The 18,841-nt window shown below is 41.8% G+C and overlaps 1 protein-coding gene across 6 annotated transcripts in view; it reads right to left on the minus strand.

Moving 5' to 3' along the window:
- The window catches only part of Mapk10 (mitogen-activated protein kinase 10), a 303,886-nt gene extending 295,966 nt beyond the window's left edge, over window positions 1–7,920 (minus strand). For 3 of the 6 annotated variants that reach the window (XM_041641954.1, XM_041641952.1, XM_041641953.1), the window contains exons 1-2: window positions 7,349–7,744; window positions 1,845–1,958 (exon numbers count right to left, since the gene is read on the minus strand). Coding sequence is in view for 3 of the 6 variants with exons in the window: in XM_041641951.1 (XP_041497885.1) it covers window positions 7,349–7,351 (3 nt within the window). In the remaining 3 variants the exon portion in view is untranslated. Of the gene's footprint in view, window positions 1–1,844; window positions 1,959–7,348; window positions 7,745–7,902 lie in introns of those variants that run through there. The other 3 variants (XM_041641950.1, XM_041641955.1, XM_041641951.1) reach the window with 2 other exon arrangements.
- Between the last annotated feature and the right edge of the window lie 10,921 nt (window positions 7,921–18,841).

The following is an 18,841-nucleotide window of genomic DNA, read 5'->3' on the forward strand; positions in this document are numbered from 1 at the left end:
CATACTTAGATGTAAATTCTACAAAGAACGGCGAGGGGCTGAGTGACAGAAAAGATGGCTGGGTGGCCACGTGTGTTCCGGAAGGAGAAGCAGATGATCTGGAGTATGTGGTACATGCTGGGAGTCTATGAACTATGATATATAATTATCTTTACCTTCCCCTTATTTAATATATTCTTGAACGGGTAAAACATCCACATCTTTACAATAAGCCAACTGTGCCACTCTCCTAGTGAAGATCTCCAACAGTTCTTCATTTTAGTGTAGAATTTACATGCCTTGACTTTGTCTAAGAGATCCCTCATGTGTCTCTTGTACCCCTCTATCCCAGTGCTGAACAAGAATGCTCCAAGCAATCGCTCTCCCAGCCAATGGGGTTCCTACCGTGTGTTGATTGTGCCTTTCCTCTCTCTGGCTTTAGTGGACATCTTGTGTCCACTAAAATGTCCCTTGTGTGAAGTCTTCTTGGCTAATTTTTTCCATATCTGTGAGATTCTTCTCTTCGGAATGCCTTTGCTTCCCCTTGTCTACCTACCGGATTACACGTCACTAACCCGCCAACTATAGAGTGCATCTGTCCTGCTGATAGCACTTCATGTAGGGCACACATTCCTTTAAGATAGAGAAGCTCATCTAGTCCAAAAGCCAGTAGGCTATCTACATAACAGATTGCCATTAAGAGTTAGCTTAGTAGATAAGTGTTTAGCCTGTGGTTAGTGTTTATCGTCTACTCCCTGGGAATAACATAGAACAACATATAGAGTCAATCATACAAAGCTGTTATTGCTGTAGCTCATAAATGGTTGGTTACTGGCTATTATATGTGATTCTCTCTCCATACCAAACACAGAAACATTTGTATAAAGCACACTATAGTGGGGACTCCTGGATCTGCATCTTTAGGGTAATGGTTGCAGGTTGTAAAAGCCATAATATGAATCACTATCAAACTCATTTCCTCAGATTTCTGCAGCTATAAGCACCACATTTAGCCACAGGACAGCCATGCTAGTAAGAAGCTGTCATGCAAATGAAAGTGACATATTGATCGCCAGCACCAACAGCTTCCTTTTGGAGTCTTAGAGGCACCGCCATTGCATGCTGTGTTTCCCAGATCTTATTTGACGGACTAGAACTTGTTCTTCTCAACTGTAGTTTATTAACCACTGCCATTGGTGGCTGTCAAACATCAAGATTTGACTTGAAAGGACGTTCTGTTTGGGTGTGCTGATATTCTTATAAAGTGATACATTTCCAAATTATTCTAAGTAGGTAGAGCAACTAGGTGTATCTTCAACATTGTTTTTCATGAGTGGGGGGGGGGGCGTGGGTGCATGGATGGTTATGTGTGGTGCGGGTTTGGGTAGATGTGTAGTATGTGTGTGTGGTGTGCATGTGGTGTATGTGCATTTGTGTGTGTGTGTGTGTGTGTGCAGTTCTGAAAGGAATGAAGCATTATAATTTAGCTCAGAACTAATTTTTCCACTGAAGGAGTTGAATCAGTATAGAAACATGCTGTAAACTAACAACGCCACTTAAAATAATGTTACCCAGCTGTTGCTCTAGAACGCAGTGTTGTTAACTGGAGCCAGCCTGTGGAGACGGGGATGATTTGTGGAGACGGAATGACGGGATATCTTAAAAATCCCCAGAATTATAAGTGGTAGTGGAATGACCACACCATCAACTAAGGCGCATGCTCTTTCCTACTGATTTTTACCCAGGTTGACACCATTCAGAGCAGAATTTCTCCAGATCCATATATGAGACAATACGTGGTAGGTAAGCTGTCCACATTGACTATCAATGTTCTACTAAGGAGTACTTGCAGAGTTCCCACTCACCACTGCTTGTGTGGTTTCTCATCGATAGGAAAGCAGGCTAATTCAACAGCATCTTGCATGAGTTGCCATAACCAAGATCTGAGATGGTCCTGCCGGTGGTGTTCTCACACTAGCCTAAAATCGGGGCAAAATAATGCATCAATTTGATTTTAAGATTTCACATTTAATTTCACTTGCACTGTTAAAACCGAAATACCAACATCAAATACAGTAAAGGAATTTTCCCATGTGGCGAGGATCAGGGAGATGACATCAGACATGTAAGGTAATAACTTTCGTTAGAATTTGTTGCAAATAAAGGGACTTTGGTGTCCTTCATAGAAAACAGCTAGATGTTTTTAAAATCTGAGCAAAAAAATTAATAATGATTTGAATGAGCAGGATCTTTGCTTTTCTAGCTGTAGACTTAGTTCTGAGATCCGTCAGTTCAGCTTCCACTGGAACACAATCTTCTTTTACAGTAGAGTTCACCAGAACAATGGCTACCCAGTTACCAACAGAAAGGAGAGGGCCGGACCTCAAACTAAGTTGATGTTGGTCTGAAGGCAAAAGAGGCTGCCGTCGTCATCCGATTTTACCACAGACCCACTCTTTCCCTTATTGCCGTATTAGTTTAGAGCAGAGTCTCAAGGCCTATGCCAGTTTTCAGTTTTCTACCTATTGCCAAACCACGAGCTTAATTTCCATCTTGTCAAGTCCGGAAATAATCCTCCTTTCTAGTCAGGTAAGAGTCTTATCCCAACCAGGGTCTTCCAGTGATTACTAGGAATACCTTTCCCGTCACTACCCACTACTCGACTTCCAACATCCCAGGGTGTCTCGTGTGCCACATATCACCATTTTAGAGTGCAGTATCTTCCTCACTGGTCCTACTGCACTGACCATCAAACTATCCCACTCTCACTACTGAACTCAACTCCCCACACAAGCATCGACTCCAATGGTTGAAATGTGTTATCACCTCACTCTCTTCTACCACAGCAAGCTCTCATCCGATAGAAACTTACTGTGTGCCTGCTGTGTGCCTACTGTGTGCTAGGCTGAGCAAGACAGACCTGAAGGCAACGTCTCCTCCCACAGACAGGGAATAAGCATAGCCAAGTAAGTAGACCTGGGTGCAGACTGAGGGTTCTTTCTGTAACATGAGGGCTTGCTTGTTGGGGTTTCTGTCCTGCCCAGTTCCCACAGCTGGTATAGCCCCAAAGAAATCACACAAAGGTATATATTAATAATAAACTGATTGGCCCATTAGCTCAGGCTTCTTATTAACTCTTTTAACTTATATTAGCCCATTATTCTAGTATATGTTAGCCGCATGGCTCGGTACCTTTTTTGGCAGGGCAGGTCATATCTTCCTTCTTCCATGTCTGAGCAGGACTGGGGGAGGAACGGGCTTCCTCCTTCCCACAATTCTCCTGTTCTCATTGACCCGCCTCTACTTCCTGTCTGGTTGTCCTGCCTATACTTCCTGCATGGCTACTGGCCAATCAGCATTTATTTAAAATATAATTGACAGAATACAGAATTGTCCCACACCACCTGGGGACCTCCCTTTACACTCTGGGGTTTTAGGTCCTATTTCTATATAGAATGACAGCAATGACTCCAAGGTCTCACACTCAGAAAGCATCTGGTACATCCAGGAAGGCCACTAGCTACAAACCAGGACTTGGTTTAATTTCTGTGAGGAAAACCCACTGACATGGATTTTGAGAGTCTCTAAGTCTCAGTTGCTTATGTTTTGTCTCGTTCCTCATGTTAAAGAAGGAGGGGTGGGGTGAGGAATCGGTAGACTCCTGCCTCTCACTGTGCAGGCTGCTGGGCAATGCTGGGTGCCCTGCGCCACGGCTGCGCCTTCACTCTGCACAGCTCTCGGGTGTCTGAGCAGCTGTGACTGGAGTACCTCTGCAGGAGGAGCCTCCCGCCATTTATCTTTCTATGCAACACTTGGGTTTCCATTCCCACCAGCACTGATCTCTGAAGTTTATGGATCTTGCAGCTTGTAGATGCTGAGGATATGAACTGCGAGGAAAGCCAGAGTAGCTGGCTGGGTGTCCAAACTGTCATTTAAACTACAAACCCTTTACTGCAAACAGGGGTGTTTGGAGCCAGCTTTCAAACATAGAGGTTTCGCTCCTGGGTTTTGCAGTGTTACCCAGTATCTCTACTCATTTCTACCAAGATTCTTTACTTGTTTTGTTTTCTTTTAGTTTGTTTTTGTTTGACAGGGTTTCTCTGTGGTTTGGGGGCCTGTCCTGGAACTAGCTCTTGTAGACCAGGCTGGCCTCGAACTCACAGAGATCCGCCTGCCTCTGCCTCCCTTGTGCTGGGATTAAAGGCGTGTGCCACCACCACCTGTCTAAGATTCTCTATTTTTTAAAACAACGATTTTTTTTTCTACATTAAACATAGGGGAAACAATGGCCCTCAAGACACATAGATTCTTTAAGTTTCCTTTCTTCACCTTAATTTGTTCATGGGGTTGAAATATACTCAAAACAAAAGAAAATTCTGCCCAAAATACTGAAACTGCAGTGTGAAAACATTGGGGAAACACAGGCTTCCACGTATGTCTGAACACGTATGTCTGAACATGTATGTCTGAACATGTATGCCTGAACATGTAGGTCTGAACATATATGTCTAAAAACACAGGCTCCGTTCTAAAAGACAGTTCTCTTCAAGCAATATGCAGCAAGCCATCTTATCAGAATTAGCTGCACAGTGTCTCCACTCAGGATTATGTAATGCAATAAATAATCTCAGTATGCTAAAGAAGCCAATGGATTCTGTTCCTCTTGACTGAGAAAGCTTCTCGCCCCAGAGTCTGAGGGCCCACCTCCCCACGCCTCCTCCATGCTCTGAGGAAGATACCATAACAGAAGCATGTGTGGCGGGAGGCAAGCCTGCAGCTCATAGAGCACAGCATCCCTTTCTTGGTACCGGACCCTTCTGCGTCTCTCCATGCAAGACTGCCACAATGCCAAGCGGAAGCTTCCAGAAGACTCTTGGAGGAAGCCGGAGGAACAAGGATGAGATCCTCTATGTGGAGATGTGTTTGCTCCTCGTGCTGCCCACTTTTCCAATGAGCAACCAAAGATCTGTTTGATTTACTCACAATTCCACTCCACATCCATCCTCTAGTTACAAATATGACCGGAGGTCAGCTCTAGAACAAGGAGGAAAAAAATGCCTGACCCTGAGTCTAACAAACAAGGAAACCTCAATTGGTCTTTATCTTTTATCATCAGAGTGGAAAACTTTGTAGCTAAGCTTTTATTCAAAGAGATAGATCCAGTTACATGAGGATGTAATATAACGTTCAGTATATGTATGTGCCTTTGAACACTTAAATTAGGCAAACATCGTTTGCTTTCTGATATTCCTTAGCATACAGTGAAAGAGTTTTGTCACGAATTTAAAATAACCGCATTTTATAGCACCCATGATCAACTATCCTCTTAACCTTGCAACATCTCCACCACGCACTAGAAACCGTGGTACTAGCTGCAGTTGCACCAGACAGTCACAGTGAGAACACAGTCAGTCCCTGTGGGGGCTGTTCAGAATCACCCCCTTCCCGCATGCAAACGCACACCTCCCCCAGCAGATGCTGGTTTTTAGGGGGACAGAAAGCAGGAAGCTGGAGGCAGCTGAATTTGCCATTCCCCGGGTACTTTTGGCTTCCCTGTCACCTGGAATCTCTCTCATTACAATTGCAAAGATTTTGCAAAAACCAGAGCCCCACAAATGAAAGCTACTAAGGACAGGAGGGAAAGAGAGGCCAGTAGGGAAGGAGAGGCCAGTAAGGAAGCTGGAAACTCGGACTTTAGGTCATTCCACCTTTCTCATCTGCTTTTCCAGTCCTATTGTAGGGGAGAGACGATCCCTTTTGGTGTTTGTAGACAAACGAATTAATCCAATACTTTGTGTCAATATTGAGGGTAAGATTAAGGTTTTTAAAAAGAAAAGAAAGGAACCGCATACAAGACTGCTCCATCAAACTACCTAGCCCTAAATCCCAATGGTTGCAAAGTGGAGTTGGAAGCTCGTGAATTCATTCATGAGCATGGCTGGCTGTACTAAAACATACATGCTCACTGAGGACGGATGTCTACTGAAGCCTCTCGGAGAGAACTGGCCATTACTGCAACCATTTTAAATATGTTGATCAGTATTCTGCAAGACCTTGCAGGCTTGACAATCATAGCATTGGGAGAGAGGTAAAAACTGCACAGGTAACGCCTGGCGCATCGACCACCCGCCTTCCTTCCCTGCCAACTGTGGCCTGTCCCATATGACTTAGCCTGTGTTCGTGAAAGTTATCACCAGTGCTGTCGTACAGACACATTGCTCTGCAGCAGAAACAGACCGTGTAAACAACCTTGTGGCTGCTTCAGATCCTCCTGCCCTAGGAGTAGCTGCTCTTTTCTGTGGCCAGATTGCAATGCCCTTGGAAGTTATCTGCATAAGGCAGTCAAAGCAGCATCTTGGCTCTATATTTAAATGTTGGAGGGAAAAATAAAATGATATATATAATACATGGATATAATTTTCTTGAAATATCCAAAAACCCAATTTACTGGAAGGCTTTCCAATAAACCACACTTATTCTGCTGAAGGAGCAAACACCTAAATTCTGATGACTGTATCACCAAGCTCTTTTCCAATGACAGCAATTTATTTTTTTTTCTTCTGAAAATGTACTGACATTTCTAGGGGACACAGTATCTCTGCACAGAATACCTGGGAACCTTGCCATAGAAAAATGCTGCCTGCTGTGACTGGGAGATCACTTTCTTAAAGAGACCTTTACCTATGTGGTCGCGGTGCCAGTGTTTGCTCTTTTCCCTGATCAAGTCCCTGTACTGCGTTCCTATCTGCAGCCCAAATTTAGTTCGGGGTCTTTCTACAAGAAGAACATCATCTGTGTGTGTGTGTGTGTGTGTGTGTGTGTGTGTGTGTGTGTACAACATCATTAGTTCATTATATATGTGAGTATGTATATATACATATATAAACTGTATGATATATTTCAGAATATTTAAAGTTAAAACTGTCTATAAACAAAATTTATGTCTATTAATGACATTTTTTTAAAATCTTATGAGACCTATAGTATTTCACAAACTGAGATCCACACTTCTAAACAAGCCTCTCCTTCTCTCTCTCTCTCTCTCTCTCTCCCCCCCCCCCCCCATCTAGCTAGCTTTCTATCCTCCCCCCCCCCAAGTGTGCATTTCCCTTACTCTGCTTTGCGGGTCACAATCGTCATGGTCTGTCCCACCTTCTAGCTCTCTTCACTCCTCAGTCTGGGGAGAGGCTGCCCAGAGTAAAATGCCAGGGTCCTCTTAGCTCACAGACAGTATATTTTGTTAAACTAGCTCTCCAACCGCATTGCTTCCTACTTTCTCATCCTCTCTCCCATCCCACAAGAGCGATGACAGATATCACCCACCCTCCCAAAACAGGATAGAACCCAAAATGAGCAAGAAGTCACCTACCATTCCGTGCCTGGGAACCAGGATCCTAGTCGGGATGCGTGCCCCAAAAATCCTCCCTACTGGGTTTTCAGTAGCCACATTCCAAGCTGGAATGAAGAGGAGGGTCTTTGGAGGTGTGGAGATTGTTTAAAAATAATAATAGACAGGTGATTTCCAAGAAGAACCAATCTTTAGCTCACTCAAACCCCTAGGAATTGAAGAGTGAGGAAGAGAAAGAAAATTTGTAAAAATGAAAATAGAAAAACAAAAAGGTAAGGATTTAATATATGAAGCACCACCCACCCCCATAAAAAATAAAAAAAGAGACGGAAGGATTAAAGAGAAGGGTGGCTTGCTGAATCACCCTCTCTCACTGCCTGGAAACCATTGTGCAGCGGGAGGCTGCCTGTACCATTGTGGAACCTACCAGAGGAGACGGACGGACAGAGGGCTTGGGGAATGGGGTTGCTATGGCAACTGAAAGGAGCACACATGACGTCAAAGCCCAGAGAGGTCTAGGGAGGGGTAGGAGGAGGGAAGAGAAAAGGAAAAAGTCTATCTGTGGCTACAGCTACCTCGTTTTCTGGCGAAATGAGAAGAAGAAACAGGACCGTGGCAACTGAGATCTGCGAATTCAGCGCTGGGGAGGGGAGGGCGGGGAGGAGAGCAGCGGGGGGGGGGGGCTCGTCACAAATCCAAGGAGCCCCTCCTCTATGTGACTCGAGCTTGGCACAGCACCGAGGACAGATCGAAAAGCCATTGGGAAGGCAGTCACCCTCGCTTTTCAACTACCTCAGCTCTTTGCGAACAGCAAAGAAAGAGAAAGACGTGCCATCTCGCTGAATGTCAAAACAAACAGATGCTCATAACCTCAGAAGAGAAGCAAGGAGAGGAGCTGCGCCCGGAACACAGAGGTCATTTGTCCAACACCATTTCTTCTCTGTCTCCCTATTTCATAAAAATCCTGCATAAATATCCACGAAAGCAAACTCACTAAACTGACGTTTATATCACAATTTAAAGTAGAAAAGAAAATACTGGTAATTTGTGTTAACAAATTAGGGTATGGAGTACATTTCTTCTGGTTTGAGAAAACTCTATAGAAAACTAATATAAATTTCACTTACTATATGTTTAAGCTAGTTTCCTGACTCTGCTGTAGAATATTTTCAAATTATGAAAACTATATATATGCATCATCTATCTAAGACAGCTTGATGGAATGAGAGCATTCGACTGCTTTCACTATTAAAATGTTTACCAAAGCAGTTGTCCCCTGATGTCTGCAAAGCAGTTCTCGTCTTTGGGCTTCTCAAGCCACACAATCAAATCCAATCCTATCTTCTGGAATACCTTCATGGTGGGTTTCCATTTGCTGAACCAAGTCGTGCTGAAGTTTATGCTTCTACACTGTGCTTTGGAACTGGCGCACTGGCGCGAAGAAGGGGCTCTGCCATAGGCTAACGGGAAAGATCTAACAGCCGGCATGGTGGCAGATGCTGCAAGCATCACGAAACCCCGAGGAACCACGTTGGGTTTGTGGTTTCTGGGCTACTGCTTCGTCTGACAAGGAAGCTAGGAAATGAAAAAACTGGTTCTGGTTTTCACTCTCGTGTCGTCGTCGTCGTCTCCCCCCCCCCCCCCCCCCCCCCCCCCCCCCCCCCCCGCGACAAGTTCTTAGTTGCTTCTTTGATCTAAATTCAATTTAAGAATCAGTAGTTGACTTCTAATTTTTACGCTCCACTTGGGTCTACTTATAAATTATGGCTGCCTCATATAAAAATATGGATGGCTAGCCAAACAACATTTTAATAGATAGCAATTGATATGCTGGCTTTTAAATTATTGGTCTGTATGTTTTTTTTTCTATTTCTCTACCCCCACACATACTTTTCTGTGCTAGGAATTGAATATCAAAGCCTTACGCATGCTAAGCACTCTGCCATCATTCAGCATCCCAAAGTTGTTCCCTAAGTTTGATGGCAAAAATCAATTCCCAATAATTCGATATCAATAAGGAGAAACTGAACTTCAGCTTTTTCCTTGAACTGTAAACAAATATTAAGTCAAGAGAAGTTGAACACCAAGACATGAGTGATAAACATCTCTAAAGCTAGTAAAATAATGTGTATCTCTTAAAGGAAAAAATAGTTTTGGATTTTGAAGTAGGGTAAGATTTCTTTGGGCAAATAAATGTACTCAGTTAGAAAAAATAGAAAATAGAAACACACTTCATCAACATTAAAAGCTTTCACTTACCCAAATTCATCAGGTAGAAAGCAAACTAGGAGAAAATATTCTTGACATATATGAGGAAATATATTTGATACATACAAATTCCTGGTTGTGTAAACATTTTCTATTCATCAATGAAAACAAACAAGCAATGGTGTCCAATGAGTAAGACTTCAGCAGACATTTGACAGGAGATTTATAAATAGTTCATATGTATATGAAAAAAACACTCAACAAATCTAAATCGTCAAAAATTCTAATTAAAGCCACAAAGAAACTCCATCTCATGCTTACAAAAAACAGCTAAAATTAAAAGCACTAATAACACCCAGTACTGGCAGGGCTGTGAGAAACCAGAGCTCTCAACTGCTGGTTAGAATAGAAAGGGATTAAACTTCTTTGGGAAGCAGATTGGAAGGTTTTATCATGATAAACACACACCTACAGTGTGACTCAACAATTCCATTTCTAGGTATTCATGCAAAGGAATAGAAACATATGGCCACAAAATGCTATACATAAATGCTATACCAGTTTTATTCTCAATAAGTAAAAACTAGAAGCAACTGAAAGTGTGTCCACAGAACAGATAAGCAAACTATTGCTTATTCATGTAGCAGAATTTTTCAAAAGAATGGCAGCCCTGGATATATTGAAACCAATCATTTCATTTATTGAGTTTCCAGGAGGAATATAGATGCCAACCAGATTTGGAGAAGAATATATTGTTTAACTCTTTAATCCTCAGCCTGTATATTCCAATAGTGTTTACATTATTAGCATAGTGTTTAAATTATATTCTATATACCATGGGAAATAATTTCCTAAAATTGGAGTATGAAATGAATACAAGCTTTTTTTAATCAGTGCATAAACAGTTCCCATTCTTTATTGGAGTAGACCAAGGTTTGTTCAACATCCTTGATTTTAGTGTATTCCTCTACTTTCACATCTTAGTCCAACAAAACAAGTTTCGGGACCTCCTATACCCCAAATGAACACAGGATAAGGAGTGTAGTAGAAGAAGGGAAACGTCATTTTTGAGATTATTGTATTTGCATGCAGTGTATCCTTTTGACTGAGAAGGGGTAAACTTTTTTAAATGATTTTGAATGAAGCTGCGTTTAAAGAAGGTCTGATTTGGGACCTTTCAGTGCTTTCATTTTCTTAATAAAGAATTTTAAGAGACTAACTTAATGCATGTTCTCATTTTTAAAAGGCAGACTTTATGTACCATCCTTCATTTCCAAGTCTGTGTGTAGTGGCAAGGGTGTGGTCATACTACTAAAGGCTTTGAAGATAAACTGCTAGAACATGCAACGATATGGATGACTCTCAAAACATTGTTCTGGCTGAATCATCTTATTCAAGAGACTTAAGGACAGACTTACGACTGCTATACGTAGGTAGGAATCAGAGCGATCACTGCACAAGGGAGGCAGACGGTAGGCTGTCCAGACTGAGAGCGGAATGTACACACTGACGAAATCAGCCTATATCGTGATAGAGATGTCAGCTATCATATGTGTCCATCGATTTGTCAGGGCTAATTGAGATGTAACTCTTTAAATGTATGCATCTAAATTACATTTAATTTAATGCAAATTAAATTCTAATATCACGGGAAATTTTTAAGTTAATTTCCAAGAAGAAATTTGCTAAATGACCGATAAGTTAAGAGTTCTAAAAGTTACAAATCAAGGGCTTTGTCCTAAGTCATGTTGTATCTATTTATTTACTTACTTACTTACTTATTTATTTATCTATTTATTTTTGGAGACCCAAGCACATCCAGTGTAGAAGGACATAAGGTTCCTGTGCTCACAGAGAAGCACTAGAGAAACCGGGGTTGTTAAATACACATAGGCTTTTATCTTCAGTGAAGAAATTGACGCCTGGTCACCTGGAAGGCCGGAGTGGGTGCTTTTAATAACATGATGATTTTTGCTGTTCCATGGAGCCAGACCCCAGAGTCCTGGGCATTGTTTCTCACTCAATAGCACCGTCCTGTGCTCATCCAAAAGCCTTCCTCCCTAGGCCCTTATCCTGAGAACCGCTTCTCAGTCAGTAGAAGGATTCTGTGGTAAAGGTCACAGGTGTTTTGCTAAAAAGATGTGTCTTGCAAAGGAATTTCAGAGTAGCCATATCTAAAGCTTTGTTGTAATTACTGTTACAGGGGAAGCTTTTCCAAAGTTTTACTGCGTTTAAAACAAAAAAATAAACTGCTTGACATCAGACTCCAGAAGTTTGAACCAGCCTACGTCATGCTGAACCAGGTTTCCTTCTTACCTCACTCAGATCCTGTTCCTGCCTGCTGTGATAATTGCAGGGACCTCCACAACCTAGCAAGGGATAAGGCCCAGATTAGTGTCCCTGAGATCCTAAGTAATCTGGTGTCCATCAGAGAGGAGGGCAATGGCTGAGGGAAGTTTGCACAGCACACAGATGAACAAGCAGACATGTGAGAAACAGGTTGTTCAGGTTGGAGTGAAACCTCTGTGGGGTAAAGTGCTTGCTGTACGGAGTTCAGTCCCCAATGCCCACACAAAGTTGGCCAGAATGGCTAGTACCAGGTGGAGAAGCAGTATCCCTGGGGCTTGTTGGCCAGTCAGTCAAGCCATGTCATGGAGCCCCGGGAACAGGGGAAAAGACTCTGTCTCAAAAATTAAGGTGGAGTGTTTAAGAAAGATACCTGATATCAGCCCTTGGCTTTCACATGCAAGTGCACACAATTGTGTATGCATGCCTGAACACATGTACAGAGAGAGAGAGAGAGAGAGAGAGAGAGAGAGAGAGAGAGAGAGATTTTCAGAGAAGACCACTAACAAGTGAACCACTGGTTTCCTCTGAGACTCTGAGAGACACTCATAGATTGTCAGGTCTCAGACACTGAAGAATGTGGGCCAAGCTAAGATTTGGCTTTCCAAGCAGAACATGGCAAGGAGCTCAGGGGCAGGGGACATAAAAGAATTGAGTATACAGAGTCCTAGCGAGAGTCCAGTTTCTCATTCTGAGTCTCAAGTTCACTACTTAGACAAGGAATGAAACCGGCCAGCACTCCAAGTCTTCTGTTAACTGTCCCAGAGTAAAAAGAGTCACGAGTCTCCGCTTGGTACATGTTTTCCAGGCTTCATAGCAAAAGCTTTAAGACTGCTCATTCCAGAAGAAGCCAGTTATCCCAGAAACAAACTGAAAGTCACTAGCTCTTCTGAGAGCTATGTCACTAAATAGCTCTATTTTCATGATTGTGATGTCACCTACCACCATGTTACCAATAAAATCAGTGTGCTATGAATCAGGTTGGTGGCAGGAGAGTGTAAAAAGTTTGGGGGAAACAAGACCAATTATGAATTCTGAGTCAGCAAATCTGACAGATCATTCCATGTATGGGGATCATAGAGAATTGACACACCTTCTTGTACTATGTGCCCTTTCCCAGACTGGAGTGAAGCCATCCTGACAGAATCAGTCACGTGTCTCCCACAGTGCTGCTGAGTACGACCTTCCTCAGGTGTCCTCTATCTAGCAAGTGTTCTCCTCAGGAAAATAATTATTTCATAACTGAATTCTCAGATATGTTATGCCCAATGCTTTGCTTTTGAAAGCTATATTTCACAGTAGTAAATTAAAGGCAATGATAAACCCTGAGGTTAAAAAAGGTTATTTAAGAATCTCTCAACTTTTTAATTAATGTCTTTTAATTTTTAATTAATATCTTCATAGTTTTAAATTAATATCTTTCATATCTTATTAGGGCCTGTGAATTGCCATAGTTGTAACTATTCTCTGAATTATGAGTTTAAATGTTAATAGTTCCAAGAATAAGTAAACTTGGTGACCTTTCAGTTATAAGAGGAGGATTCTGCACTCACATTTTAGAGCAGGTTTAGGCTTACAGGGCAGAGGTGAAGCAACATACAGAGAATTCTGGGGACTCTACTTCTCCCCATACTTTCTCCTTTCACTAATTTTTTGTATGTATATTAGAATTGATGAGCCAGTGGTAGTAACGCATCATTATCAGAATCCATTCTTTGCACTGAGCAGTACTATGGGTTTTGAAAAATATATAGTATTGTGGTGTACTCATTTTTAATTTTTGTCTGAAAGAGCTCATTTTACATTCTGACAACAGTGTTCACATCAAGAGAAAGCAGACAGAATTAGTCTCCTGGAAGTTCTTCCTGCTGAAATAGCACCGATGTTAGAATTCAATAGCAGAAAATGTGCCTTGAGCCGATTTTTATTACGTTTATAGAAGCATTGATTTTTTTTTTTAGTTGTGGCTCATAGAACCAAGAAAATTATGTCTGTTTGTGGTTAAACATACTCTGGTTCTGAATGCAGAGTCTCTACCACAACAAAGGCCGGCATCCATCAGTTTCCAGCATCATGGGAGCCTTTTATTAAGTACAGATTTAGATCACAGCAGACAATGGTGGGAAAACCTATTTCAAAATAATATCAAAGAAGCTTAAGCATCTTCAGGTAACATCAGCTTGAAAATCTAATTTTAAATTTGTTTGTCACTTGAACAACAACGTTAATAGAAAATTGCCTCGCCTTAGATCCCAGCAGACAGTGGATTGTGAGATAGAGGAGCTATTATTCTTGACAGACGTCCTCGGATTCATCCACGTCCAACCACGCTCAGCCTTCCTAGCCCAGCTTTGCTGCAGCCCGGAAGCATGAGAGCAGCATGAAGATACTGCATGAATTACTTTGAGTTCTGTCTAGAAATGCAATTTCTTACTGTTCTGTAACAGCTCCTATCTGCATTAAACAGCGATTCTCACCTCTGCTTGACTTGCCATTACAGTGCTCAAAAGGCAAGCTCACTAAGGCAGGTCAAGAGGCAAAAAGAAAAAGAAAAGTGAACAAAAAGCTATGCAACCAATCTTACTAAGTAAAATTTCCCAACAGTGTAGAGCCTATTTTAACAATCATGGTGAAAAAAGTTTGTAATCACTTGAGTGGCAAACAATAACAAAATACGTATAGCTCCTGATGACAGCATCAGAAAGAATAAAAGCCTTGAAGTGTTTAATCTGATGTCCTTAAACCAAATACTTTCCATCCAGCATTAGCTAGCACACACATAGCTCATGCCAAGTCTCAATTCCAAAGGATCTTCCAAAGCAATAGCATCAAGAAAATCTGTCAAGCACCTACACATTTGTTACAATATTGTGTGCATGAGGGAGATAAGAAAATATAAATGTGATTCGTCAGATTATGAAGATGGAGCAATGACAATATTTAAACCGTATACATATTTCTCATCTACATACGAGATTTCTAAAAGATTTTAGCTTTAAAAGTGGTAAAAAGGGCGCTGGATTTATCACCTGACCCTGTTTAAACCACAGCTGTGTTGTTCCCTGTCTGGGTGGCCTGAGCAGGTCACATGACCTCTCCATTTCTCAAATCAGACAATGAAGACAATGATATTTGCTTCACAGCGATATTTACTTCATGGGCAAGAGATAAGAAAACGTAACTGACTGTGGTGAGCGCAGCCCAGGCAAGCACAAGCAGTAACTGCGGCTGCGTCACAGAGGGCAGCAACCCTCACAGGGATTCTGAGTAGTCCCTGAACATCACCCATTGACCCAGACGCACTCCCTTTCTGGGGCTTATAGGTCTGAAACTACAAACACAGAAGAAGGAGTACTTGATCAGATGCTCGTCTGGGTCGAAAAGACTCCATAGAATCAATAACGAACCTGAAGAAGTGTGAGCCTCCCTGGAAGTCTTCGCTTGAGAGAGTTTTCAAGACACTGTCTTTCACAATAGCTAGGAAATGGAGGCAATTTAGGTGTCTGTCAACAGATAAATAGATAAAAAAAAACATGGTACATACACACCATCAAATGTTACTCAGCTTTAGAGGAAAGTAAAATCATGAGCTTTGGAGATAGTTGGGTGGAGGCAAGAGGAAGAGCTAGTATATATCCTTATATTATGTAATATATTAATATAATATATGGCTATATGGAAGTCTATTATTAATCTTGCAATTTAATTAGAAAATATATTGGAGGGATAGTAGAATACATGTACTATAAAAGAAGAGAGAGACTGGGGCTTAAAGGATTAAGAAGGAACGGAGCTGGGAGAAGAGACAGAGGAACGGGTAGGTAGTGGGTAGGCTAACTAGTGGCATATAAACAGAAAATCTACCAGTTGATAAGCTAATTTCAAAATACAGCCTTTTAAAATGAGTTCATAGCTACCTGCATGAGTGGACAATGATTCCCCAAGAAAGCAGACGTTATTAATGGAAAATGCTGCACAAGGAACATAATACCTCTTGATGGGATTTTGTGCAGGGAAGCCCCAAAGGTCTCCAGCCCTACACAAGCCAGTGCCACTGTCTTGCCCCTCCATGACAACATTGTAAGACCCTATCATTGAAGACACCACACTCCTCAGCAGGAGGACACAGAAATCAAGCTCAACGCCCCTTCTAAGCTTCACAGTGCTAAAAGGTGCTGTGTAGGATTCTGGGGAGAAAAAACATCAGCAGTCTTACCTAACCCTGGACGCTGTGTGCTGCAACACCAACCTGCTTAGTAAAAGTCGTCCACAGCTACAGTGGTGGCAGGGCTGATATGAGGTAGCTAACTGCCTTCTGATTAGATCTGAGGTGGTTTGTTCTACAAGAGGGAACTGCATGCCTGGAACTGTATCCCTGATCTAAAGCCTATGACTAGGACCCAACTCATGGATCCTAGGGTAGAACCTGCTATTATTGCTGTTTTGCTAAATGATCATATTGTCAAATTTCCTTCTCAATACTGATGCTTGTGCTCATAAGCCCTAGGTGTTCTCAGCCTGGGTTGGAGAAGCAACTTTTTACAGTGAGTGCAGAGATGCATAACTAGTCAGAAATGCTGAGGAGGGGCCCAGGGTCAGCTCTACATTGGGCACCTTTATTAAGTACTCATCTCCACCAAAACCCAGGAAACATCACGTAAGAGGAAACAGGAGGAATATGAGGGTCAGAGGATGGAAAACGGTGCAGTGAAAAGCTGTCCTCTGGATATGGCAAGGCTGTTGTACTCTGAACTCACACCAGCTGTTGTTACCTCCACAAAACCCACCCATCAAGCCAAATGAGAGCTCTACAGGTGAGAGAGATGACCCCCAGGCCCCGCCCATTATTGAGAAGCTTTTGGTGTTGCTAGAAAAAGAAGAATCACTGATGTTTGAGGATGTGTCCACTGGTAGGTTTCCCATGCTCCCGTGGATGGTCCTGCACCTCAACACATGTAGACTGCACTAGCTGAACTTAATGGGTTATCAAAATGATGATAACAATAAAGACAACATGACGCTAGGAAGAGAAACAGTATGTATACTATTATATTTCATGATACACAAGCATGGAATTCTCAAACAATAATAAAAAAGAATAAAATTAATTATTCTGACCCCCCAAAAAAGACTTTGTGATCCTTATTAGACATTTTCCAGAGAAGAATCAACTACTTAGTTAGCAGATATTCAAAGTCTGCCAAAAGAAACAAATGCTTATTCAAGGAAGAAATAGCCTGAAGAAAAACAGTGCTACTATTAGAACTATGTGAGGTTCTTACACTTTAACTAAGATGACTTGAGCCAGCCAGTTGCTGAGCAGCATCTACATCCCAAAGTCTGCCTTGGAGATTAAGAAACGAAGTCTGATGTTTGGACCCGTAAAACAGTCACAATCTTATTTCAAGACCAGCCATTGAAAAACACATTAAGGAATACATGTCTAGATGCAAAAAGGAAAGCTGATCTATGCAGAGAAGGAAGTTATAGCCATGTACATACACACTGAAAACATGGACCTCCCGCCCTGTCTTTAGATGGGGGAAGAGATACAGCCTAATACAAGTAAAGCTTTAGCTGCCAACTCCATTGTAAATACTTAGCCACGAGACATTGGACAGGCAGTAGCTCTCAGACTGCAGTCTCTGTGTATGTAATGCATCAGGTCTAGATAGCAGGAATATTGTGCTCTCTCACCACACAGGGATGTAAAAGGGTTCTTGAGTGATGAGTAGAATGTGAATAGTGGGAGATTAAATAAGAACAGACTTTAAAGTGAAGGAGGTTGTCTGGGACCAGCCTAGACAAAAATACCTCTTGCCAGGGTAGAGGCATGGGGATTTAGAAATATAGTAAAGAATATGAAGACACGAATGAAAATAATAAAAGGGAGAAACATATAGAATAGTATCAGGAGGGAATGTGAGTAAGAGAATTCACTCATGTTTAATTTCCAATTGCTTAAAATATTCCTGACCTCAAAAGGTAGGAGTAAGACAAAAAAAACTGCATTAACATGATACAAGAAAATGAACAGACCAGCTGAAGGTCATGGGTTACATTCATAGTTAAACTTTCTGTTGCTAGAACTAAACAAGTCATGCTCACACCCTAGACCAAAACATTCTGTAGGCAAACTACTCCCTGGGTGAAATTCAAAGTTATCTCCCTAAGGGAACTGAAGCCTTAGTTGAAACCTTAGACTTTTGTTTGAGGTAGAAACACGTGTCTCTAAACTTGAAATACATGTCTGGCTATTAGCCACACCTGTTGACAAAAACCTTGAGAGAGCAGAACTCTCAGCACTCCACCTAGGTGGGACCTTTGTTTGAGGTAGAAGCACAATAACCTTGAGGGAACTAGAGGTGAGTTCCAACTCTCTGACCTTTGGTCAATGTGAAAATAGGCTCAGTATTCGGGCCTCCACAGAAGGTAAAAGAGAGAAATGGCAATTCTTGTTCCAAACTGTCTTCTGGCTAAAATAGGCAAATCGAATGTTTACATTATAAATTAAAATGCAAGCCAGAGAGAACAGAATCCACTGCCAACGTCAGCAAAGGCTTCATGAGTTATCTGATAAATGTTAGCCAACAACTATAGAGATTGTAATCTTCTTACCATTTATCAATAGAGCCACATGCATCAATGTTATCGTGCTAATGATTACTATAGCTACTCTATTGAAAACATACTCTGTACCACCAGGTTAGCTTGACAGCCATCATCTCTAATTCTACAGCATCATTATCTCAGTGATATGCCTTGATCTAGCGTCTAAGCCAGAGATGACAGTCAACCCATCTTTATAGATAAGAAAACTAAGACTAAGTGACAGTTAATGCCTTTTGTTCACAAGCACAAATGACCACTAGCTGAGGAATGATCTGGTCTTCGCATCACACTGAAGTTCCTGTATTTGAAGGAGTTAAGGAAAATGCTAATGAATTTGAGCTGTAAATA

This window comes from Microtus oregoni, unplaced genomic scaffold (assembly GCF_018167655.1).
Source record: "Microtus oregoni isolate MIOR12 unplaced genomic scaffold, Mior012 000072F_ref0000427, whole genome shotgun sequence".
In the NCBI taxonomy this organism is placed as follows: domain Eukaryota; kingdom Metazoa; phylum Chordata; class Mammalia; order Rodentia; family Cricetidae; genus Microtus; species Microtus oregoni.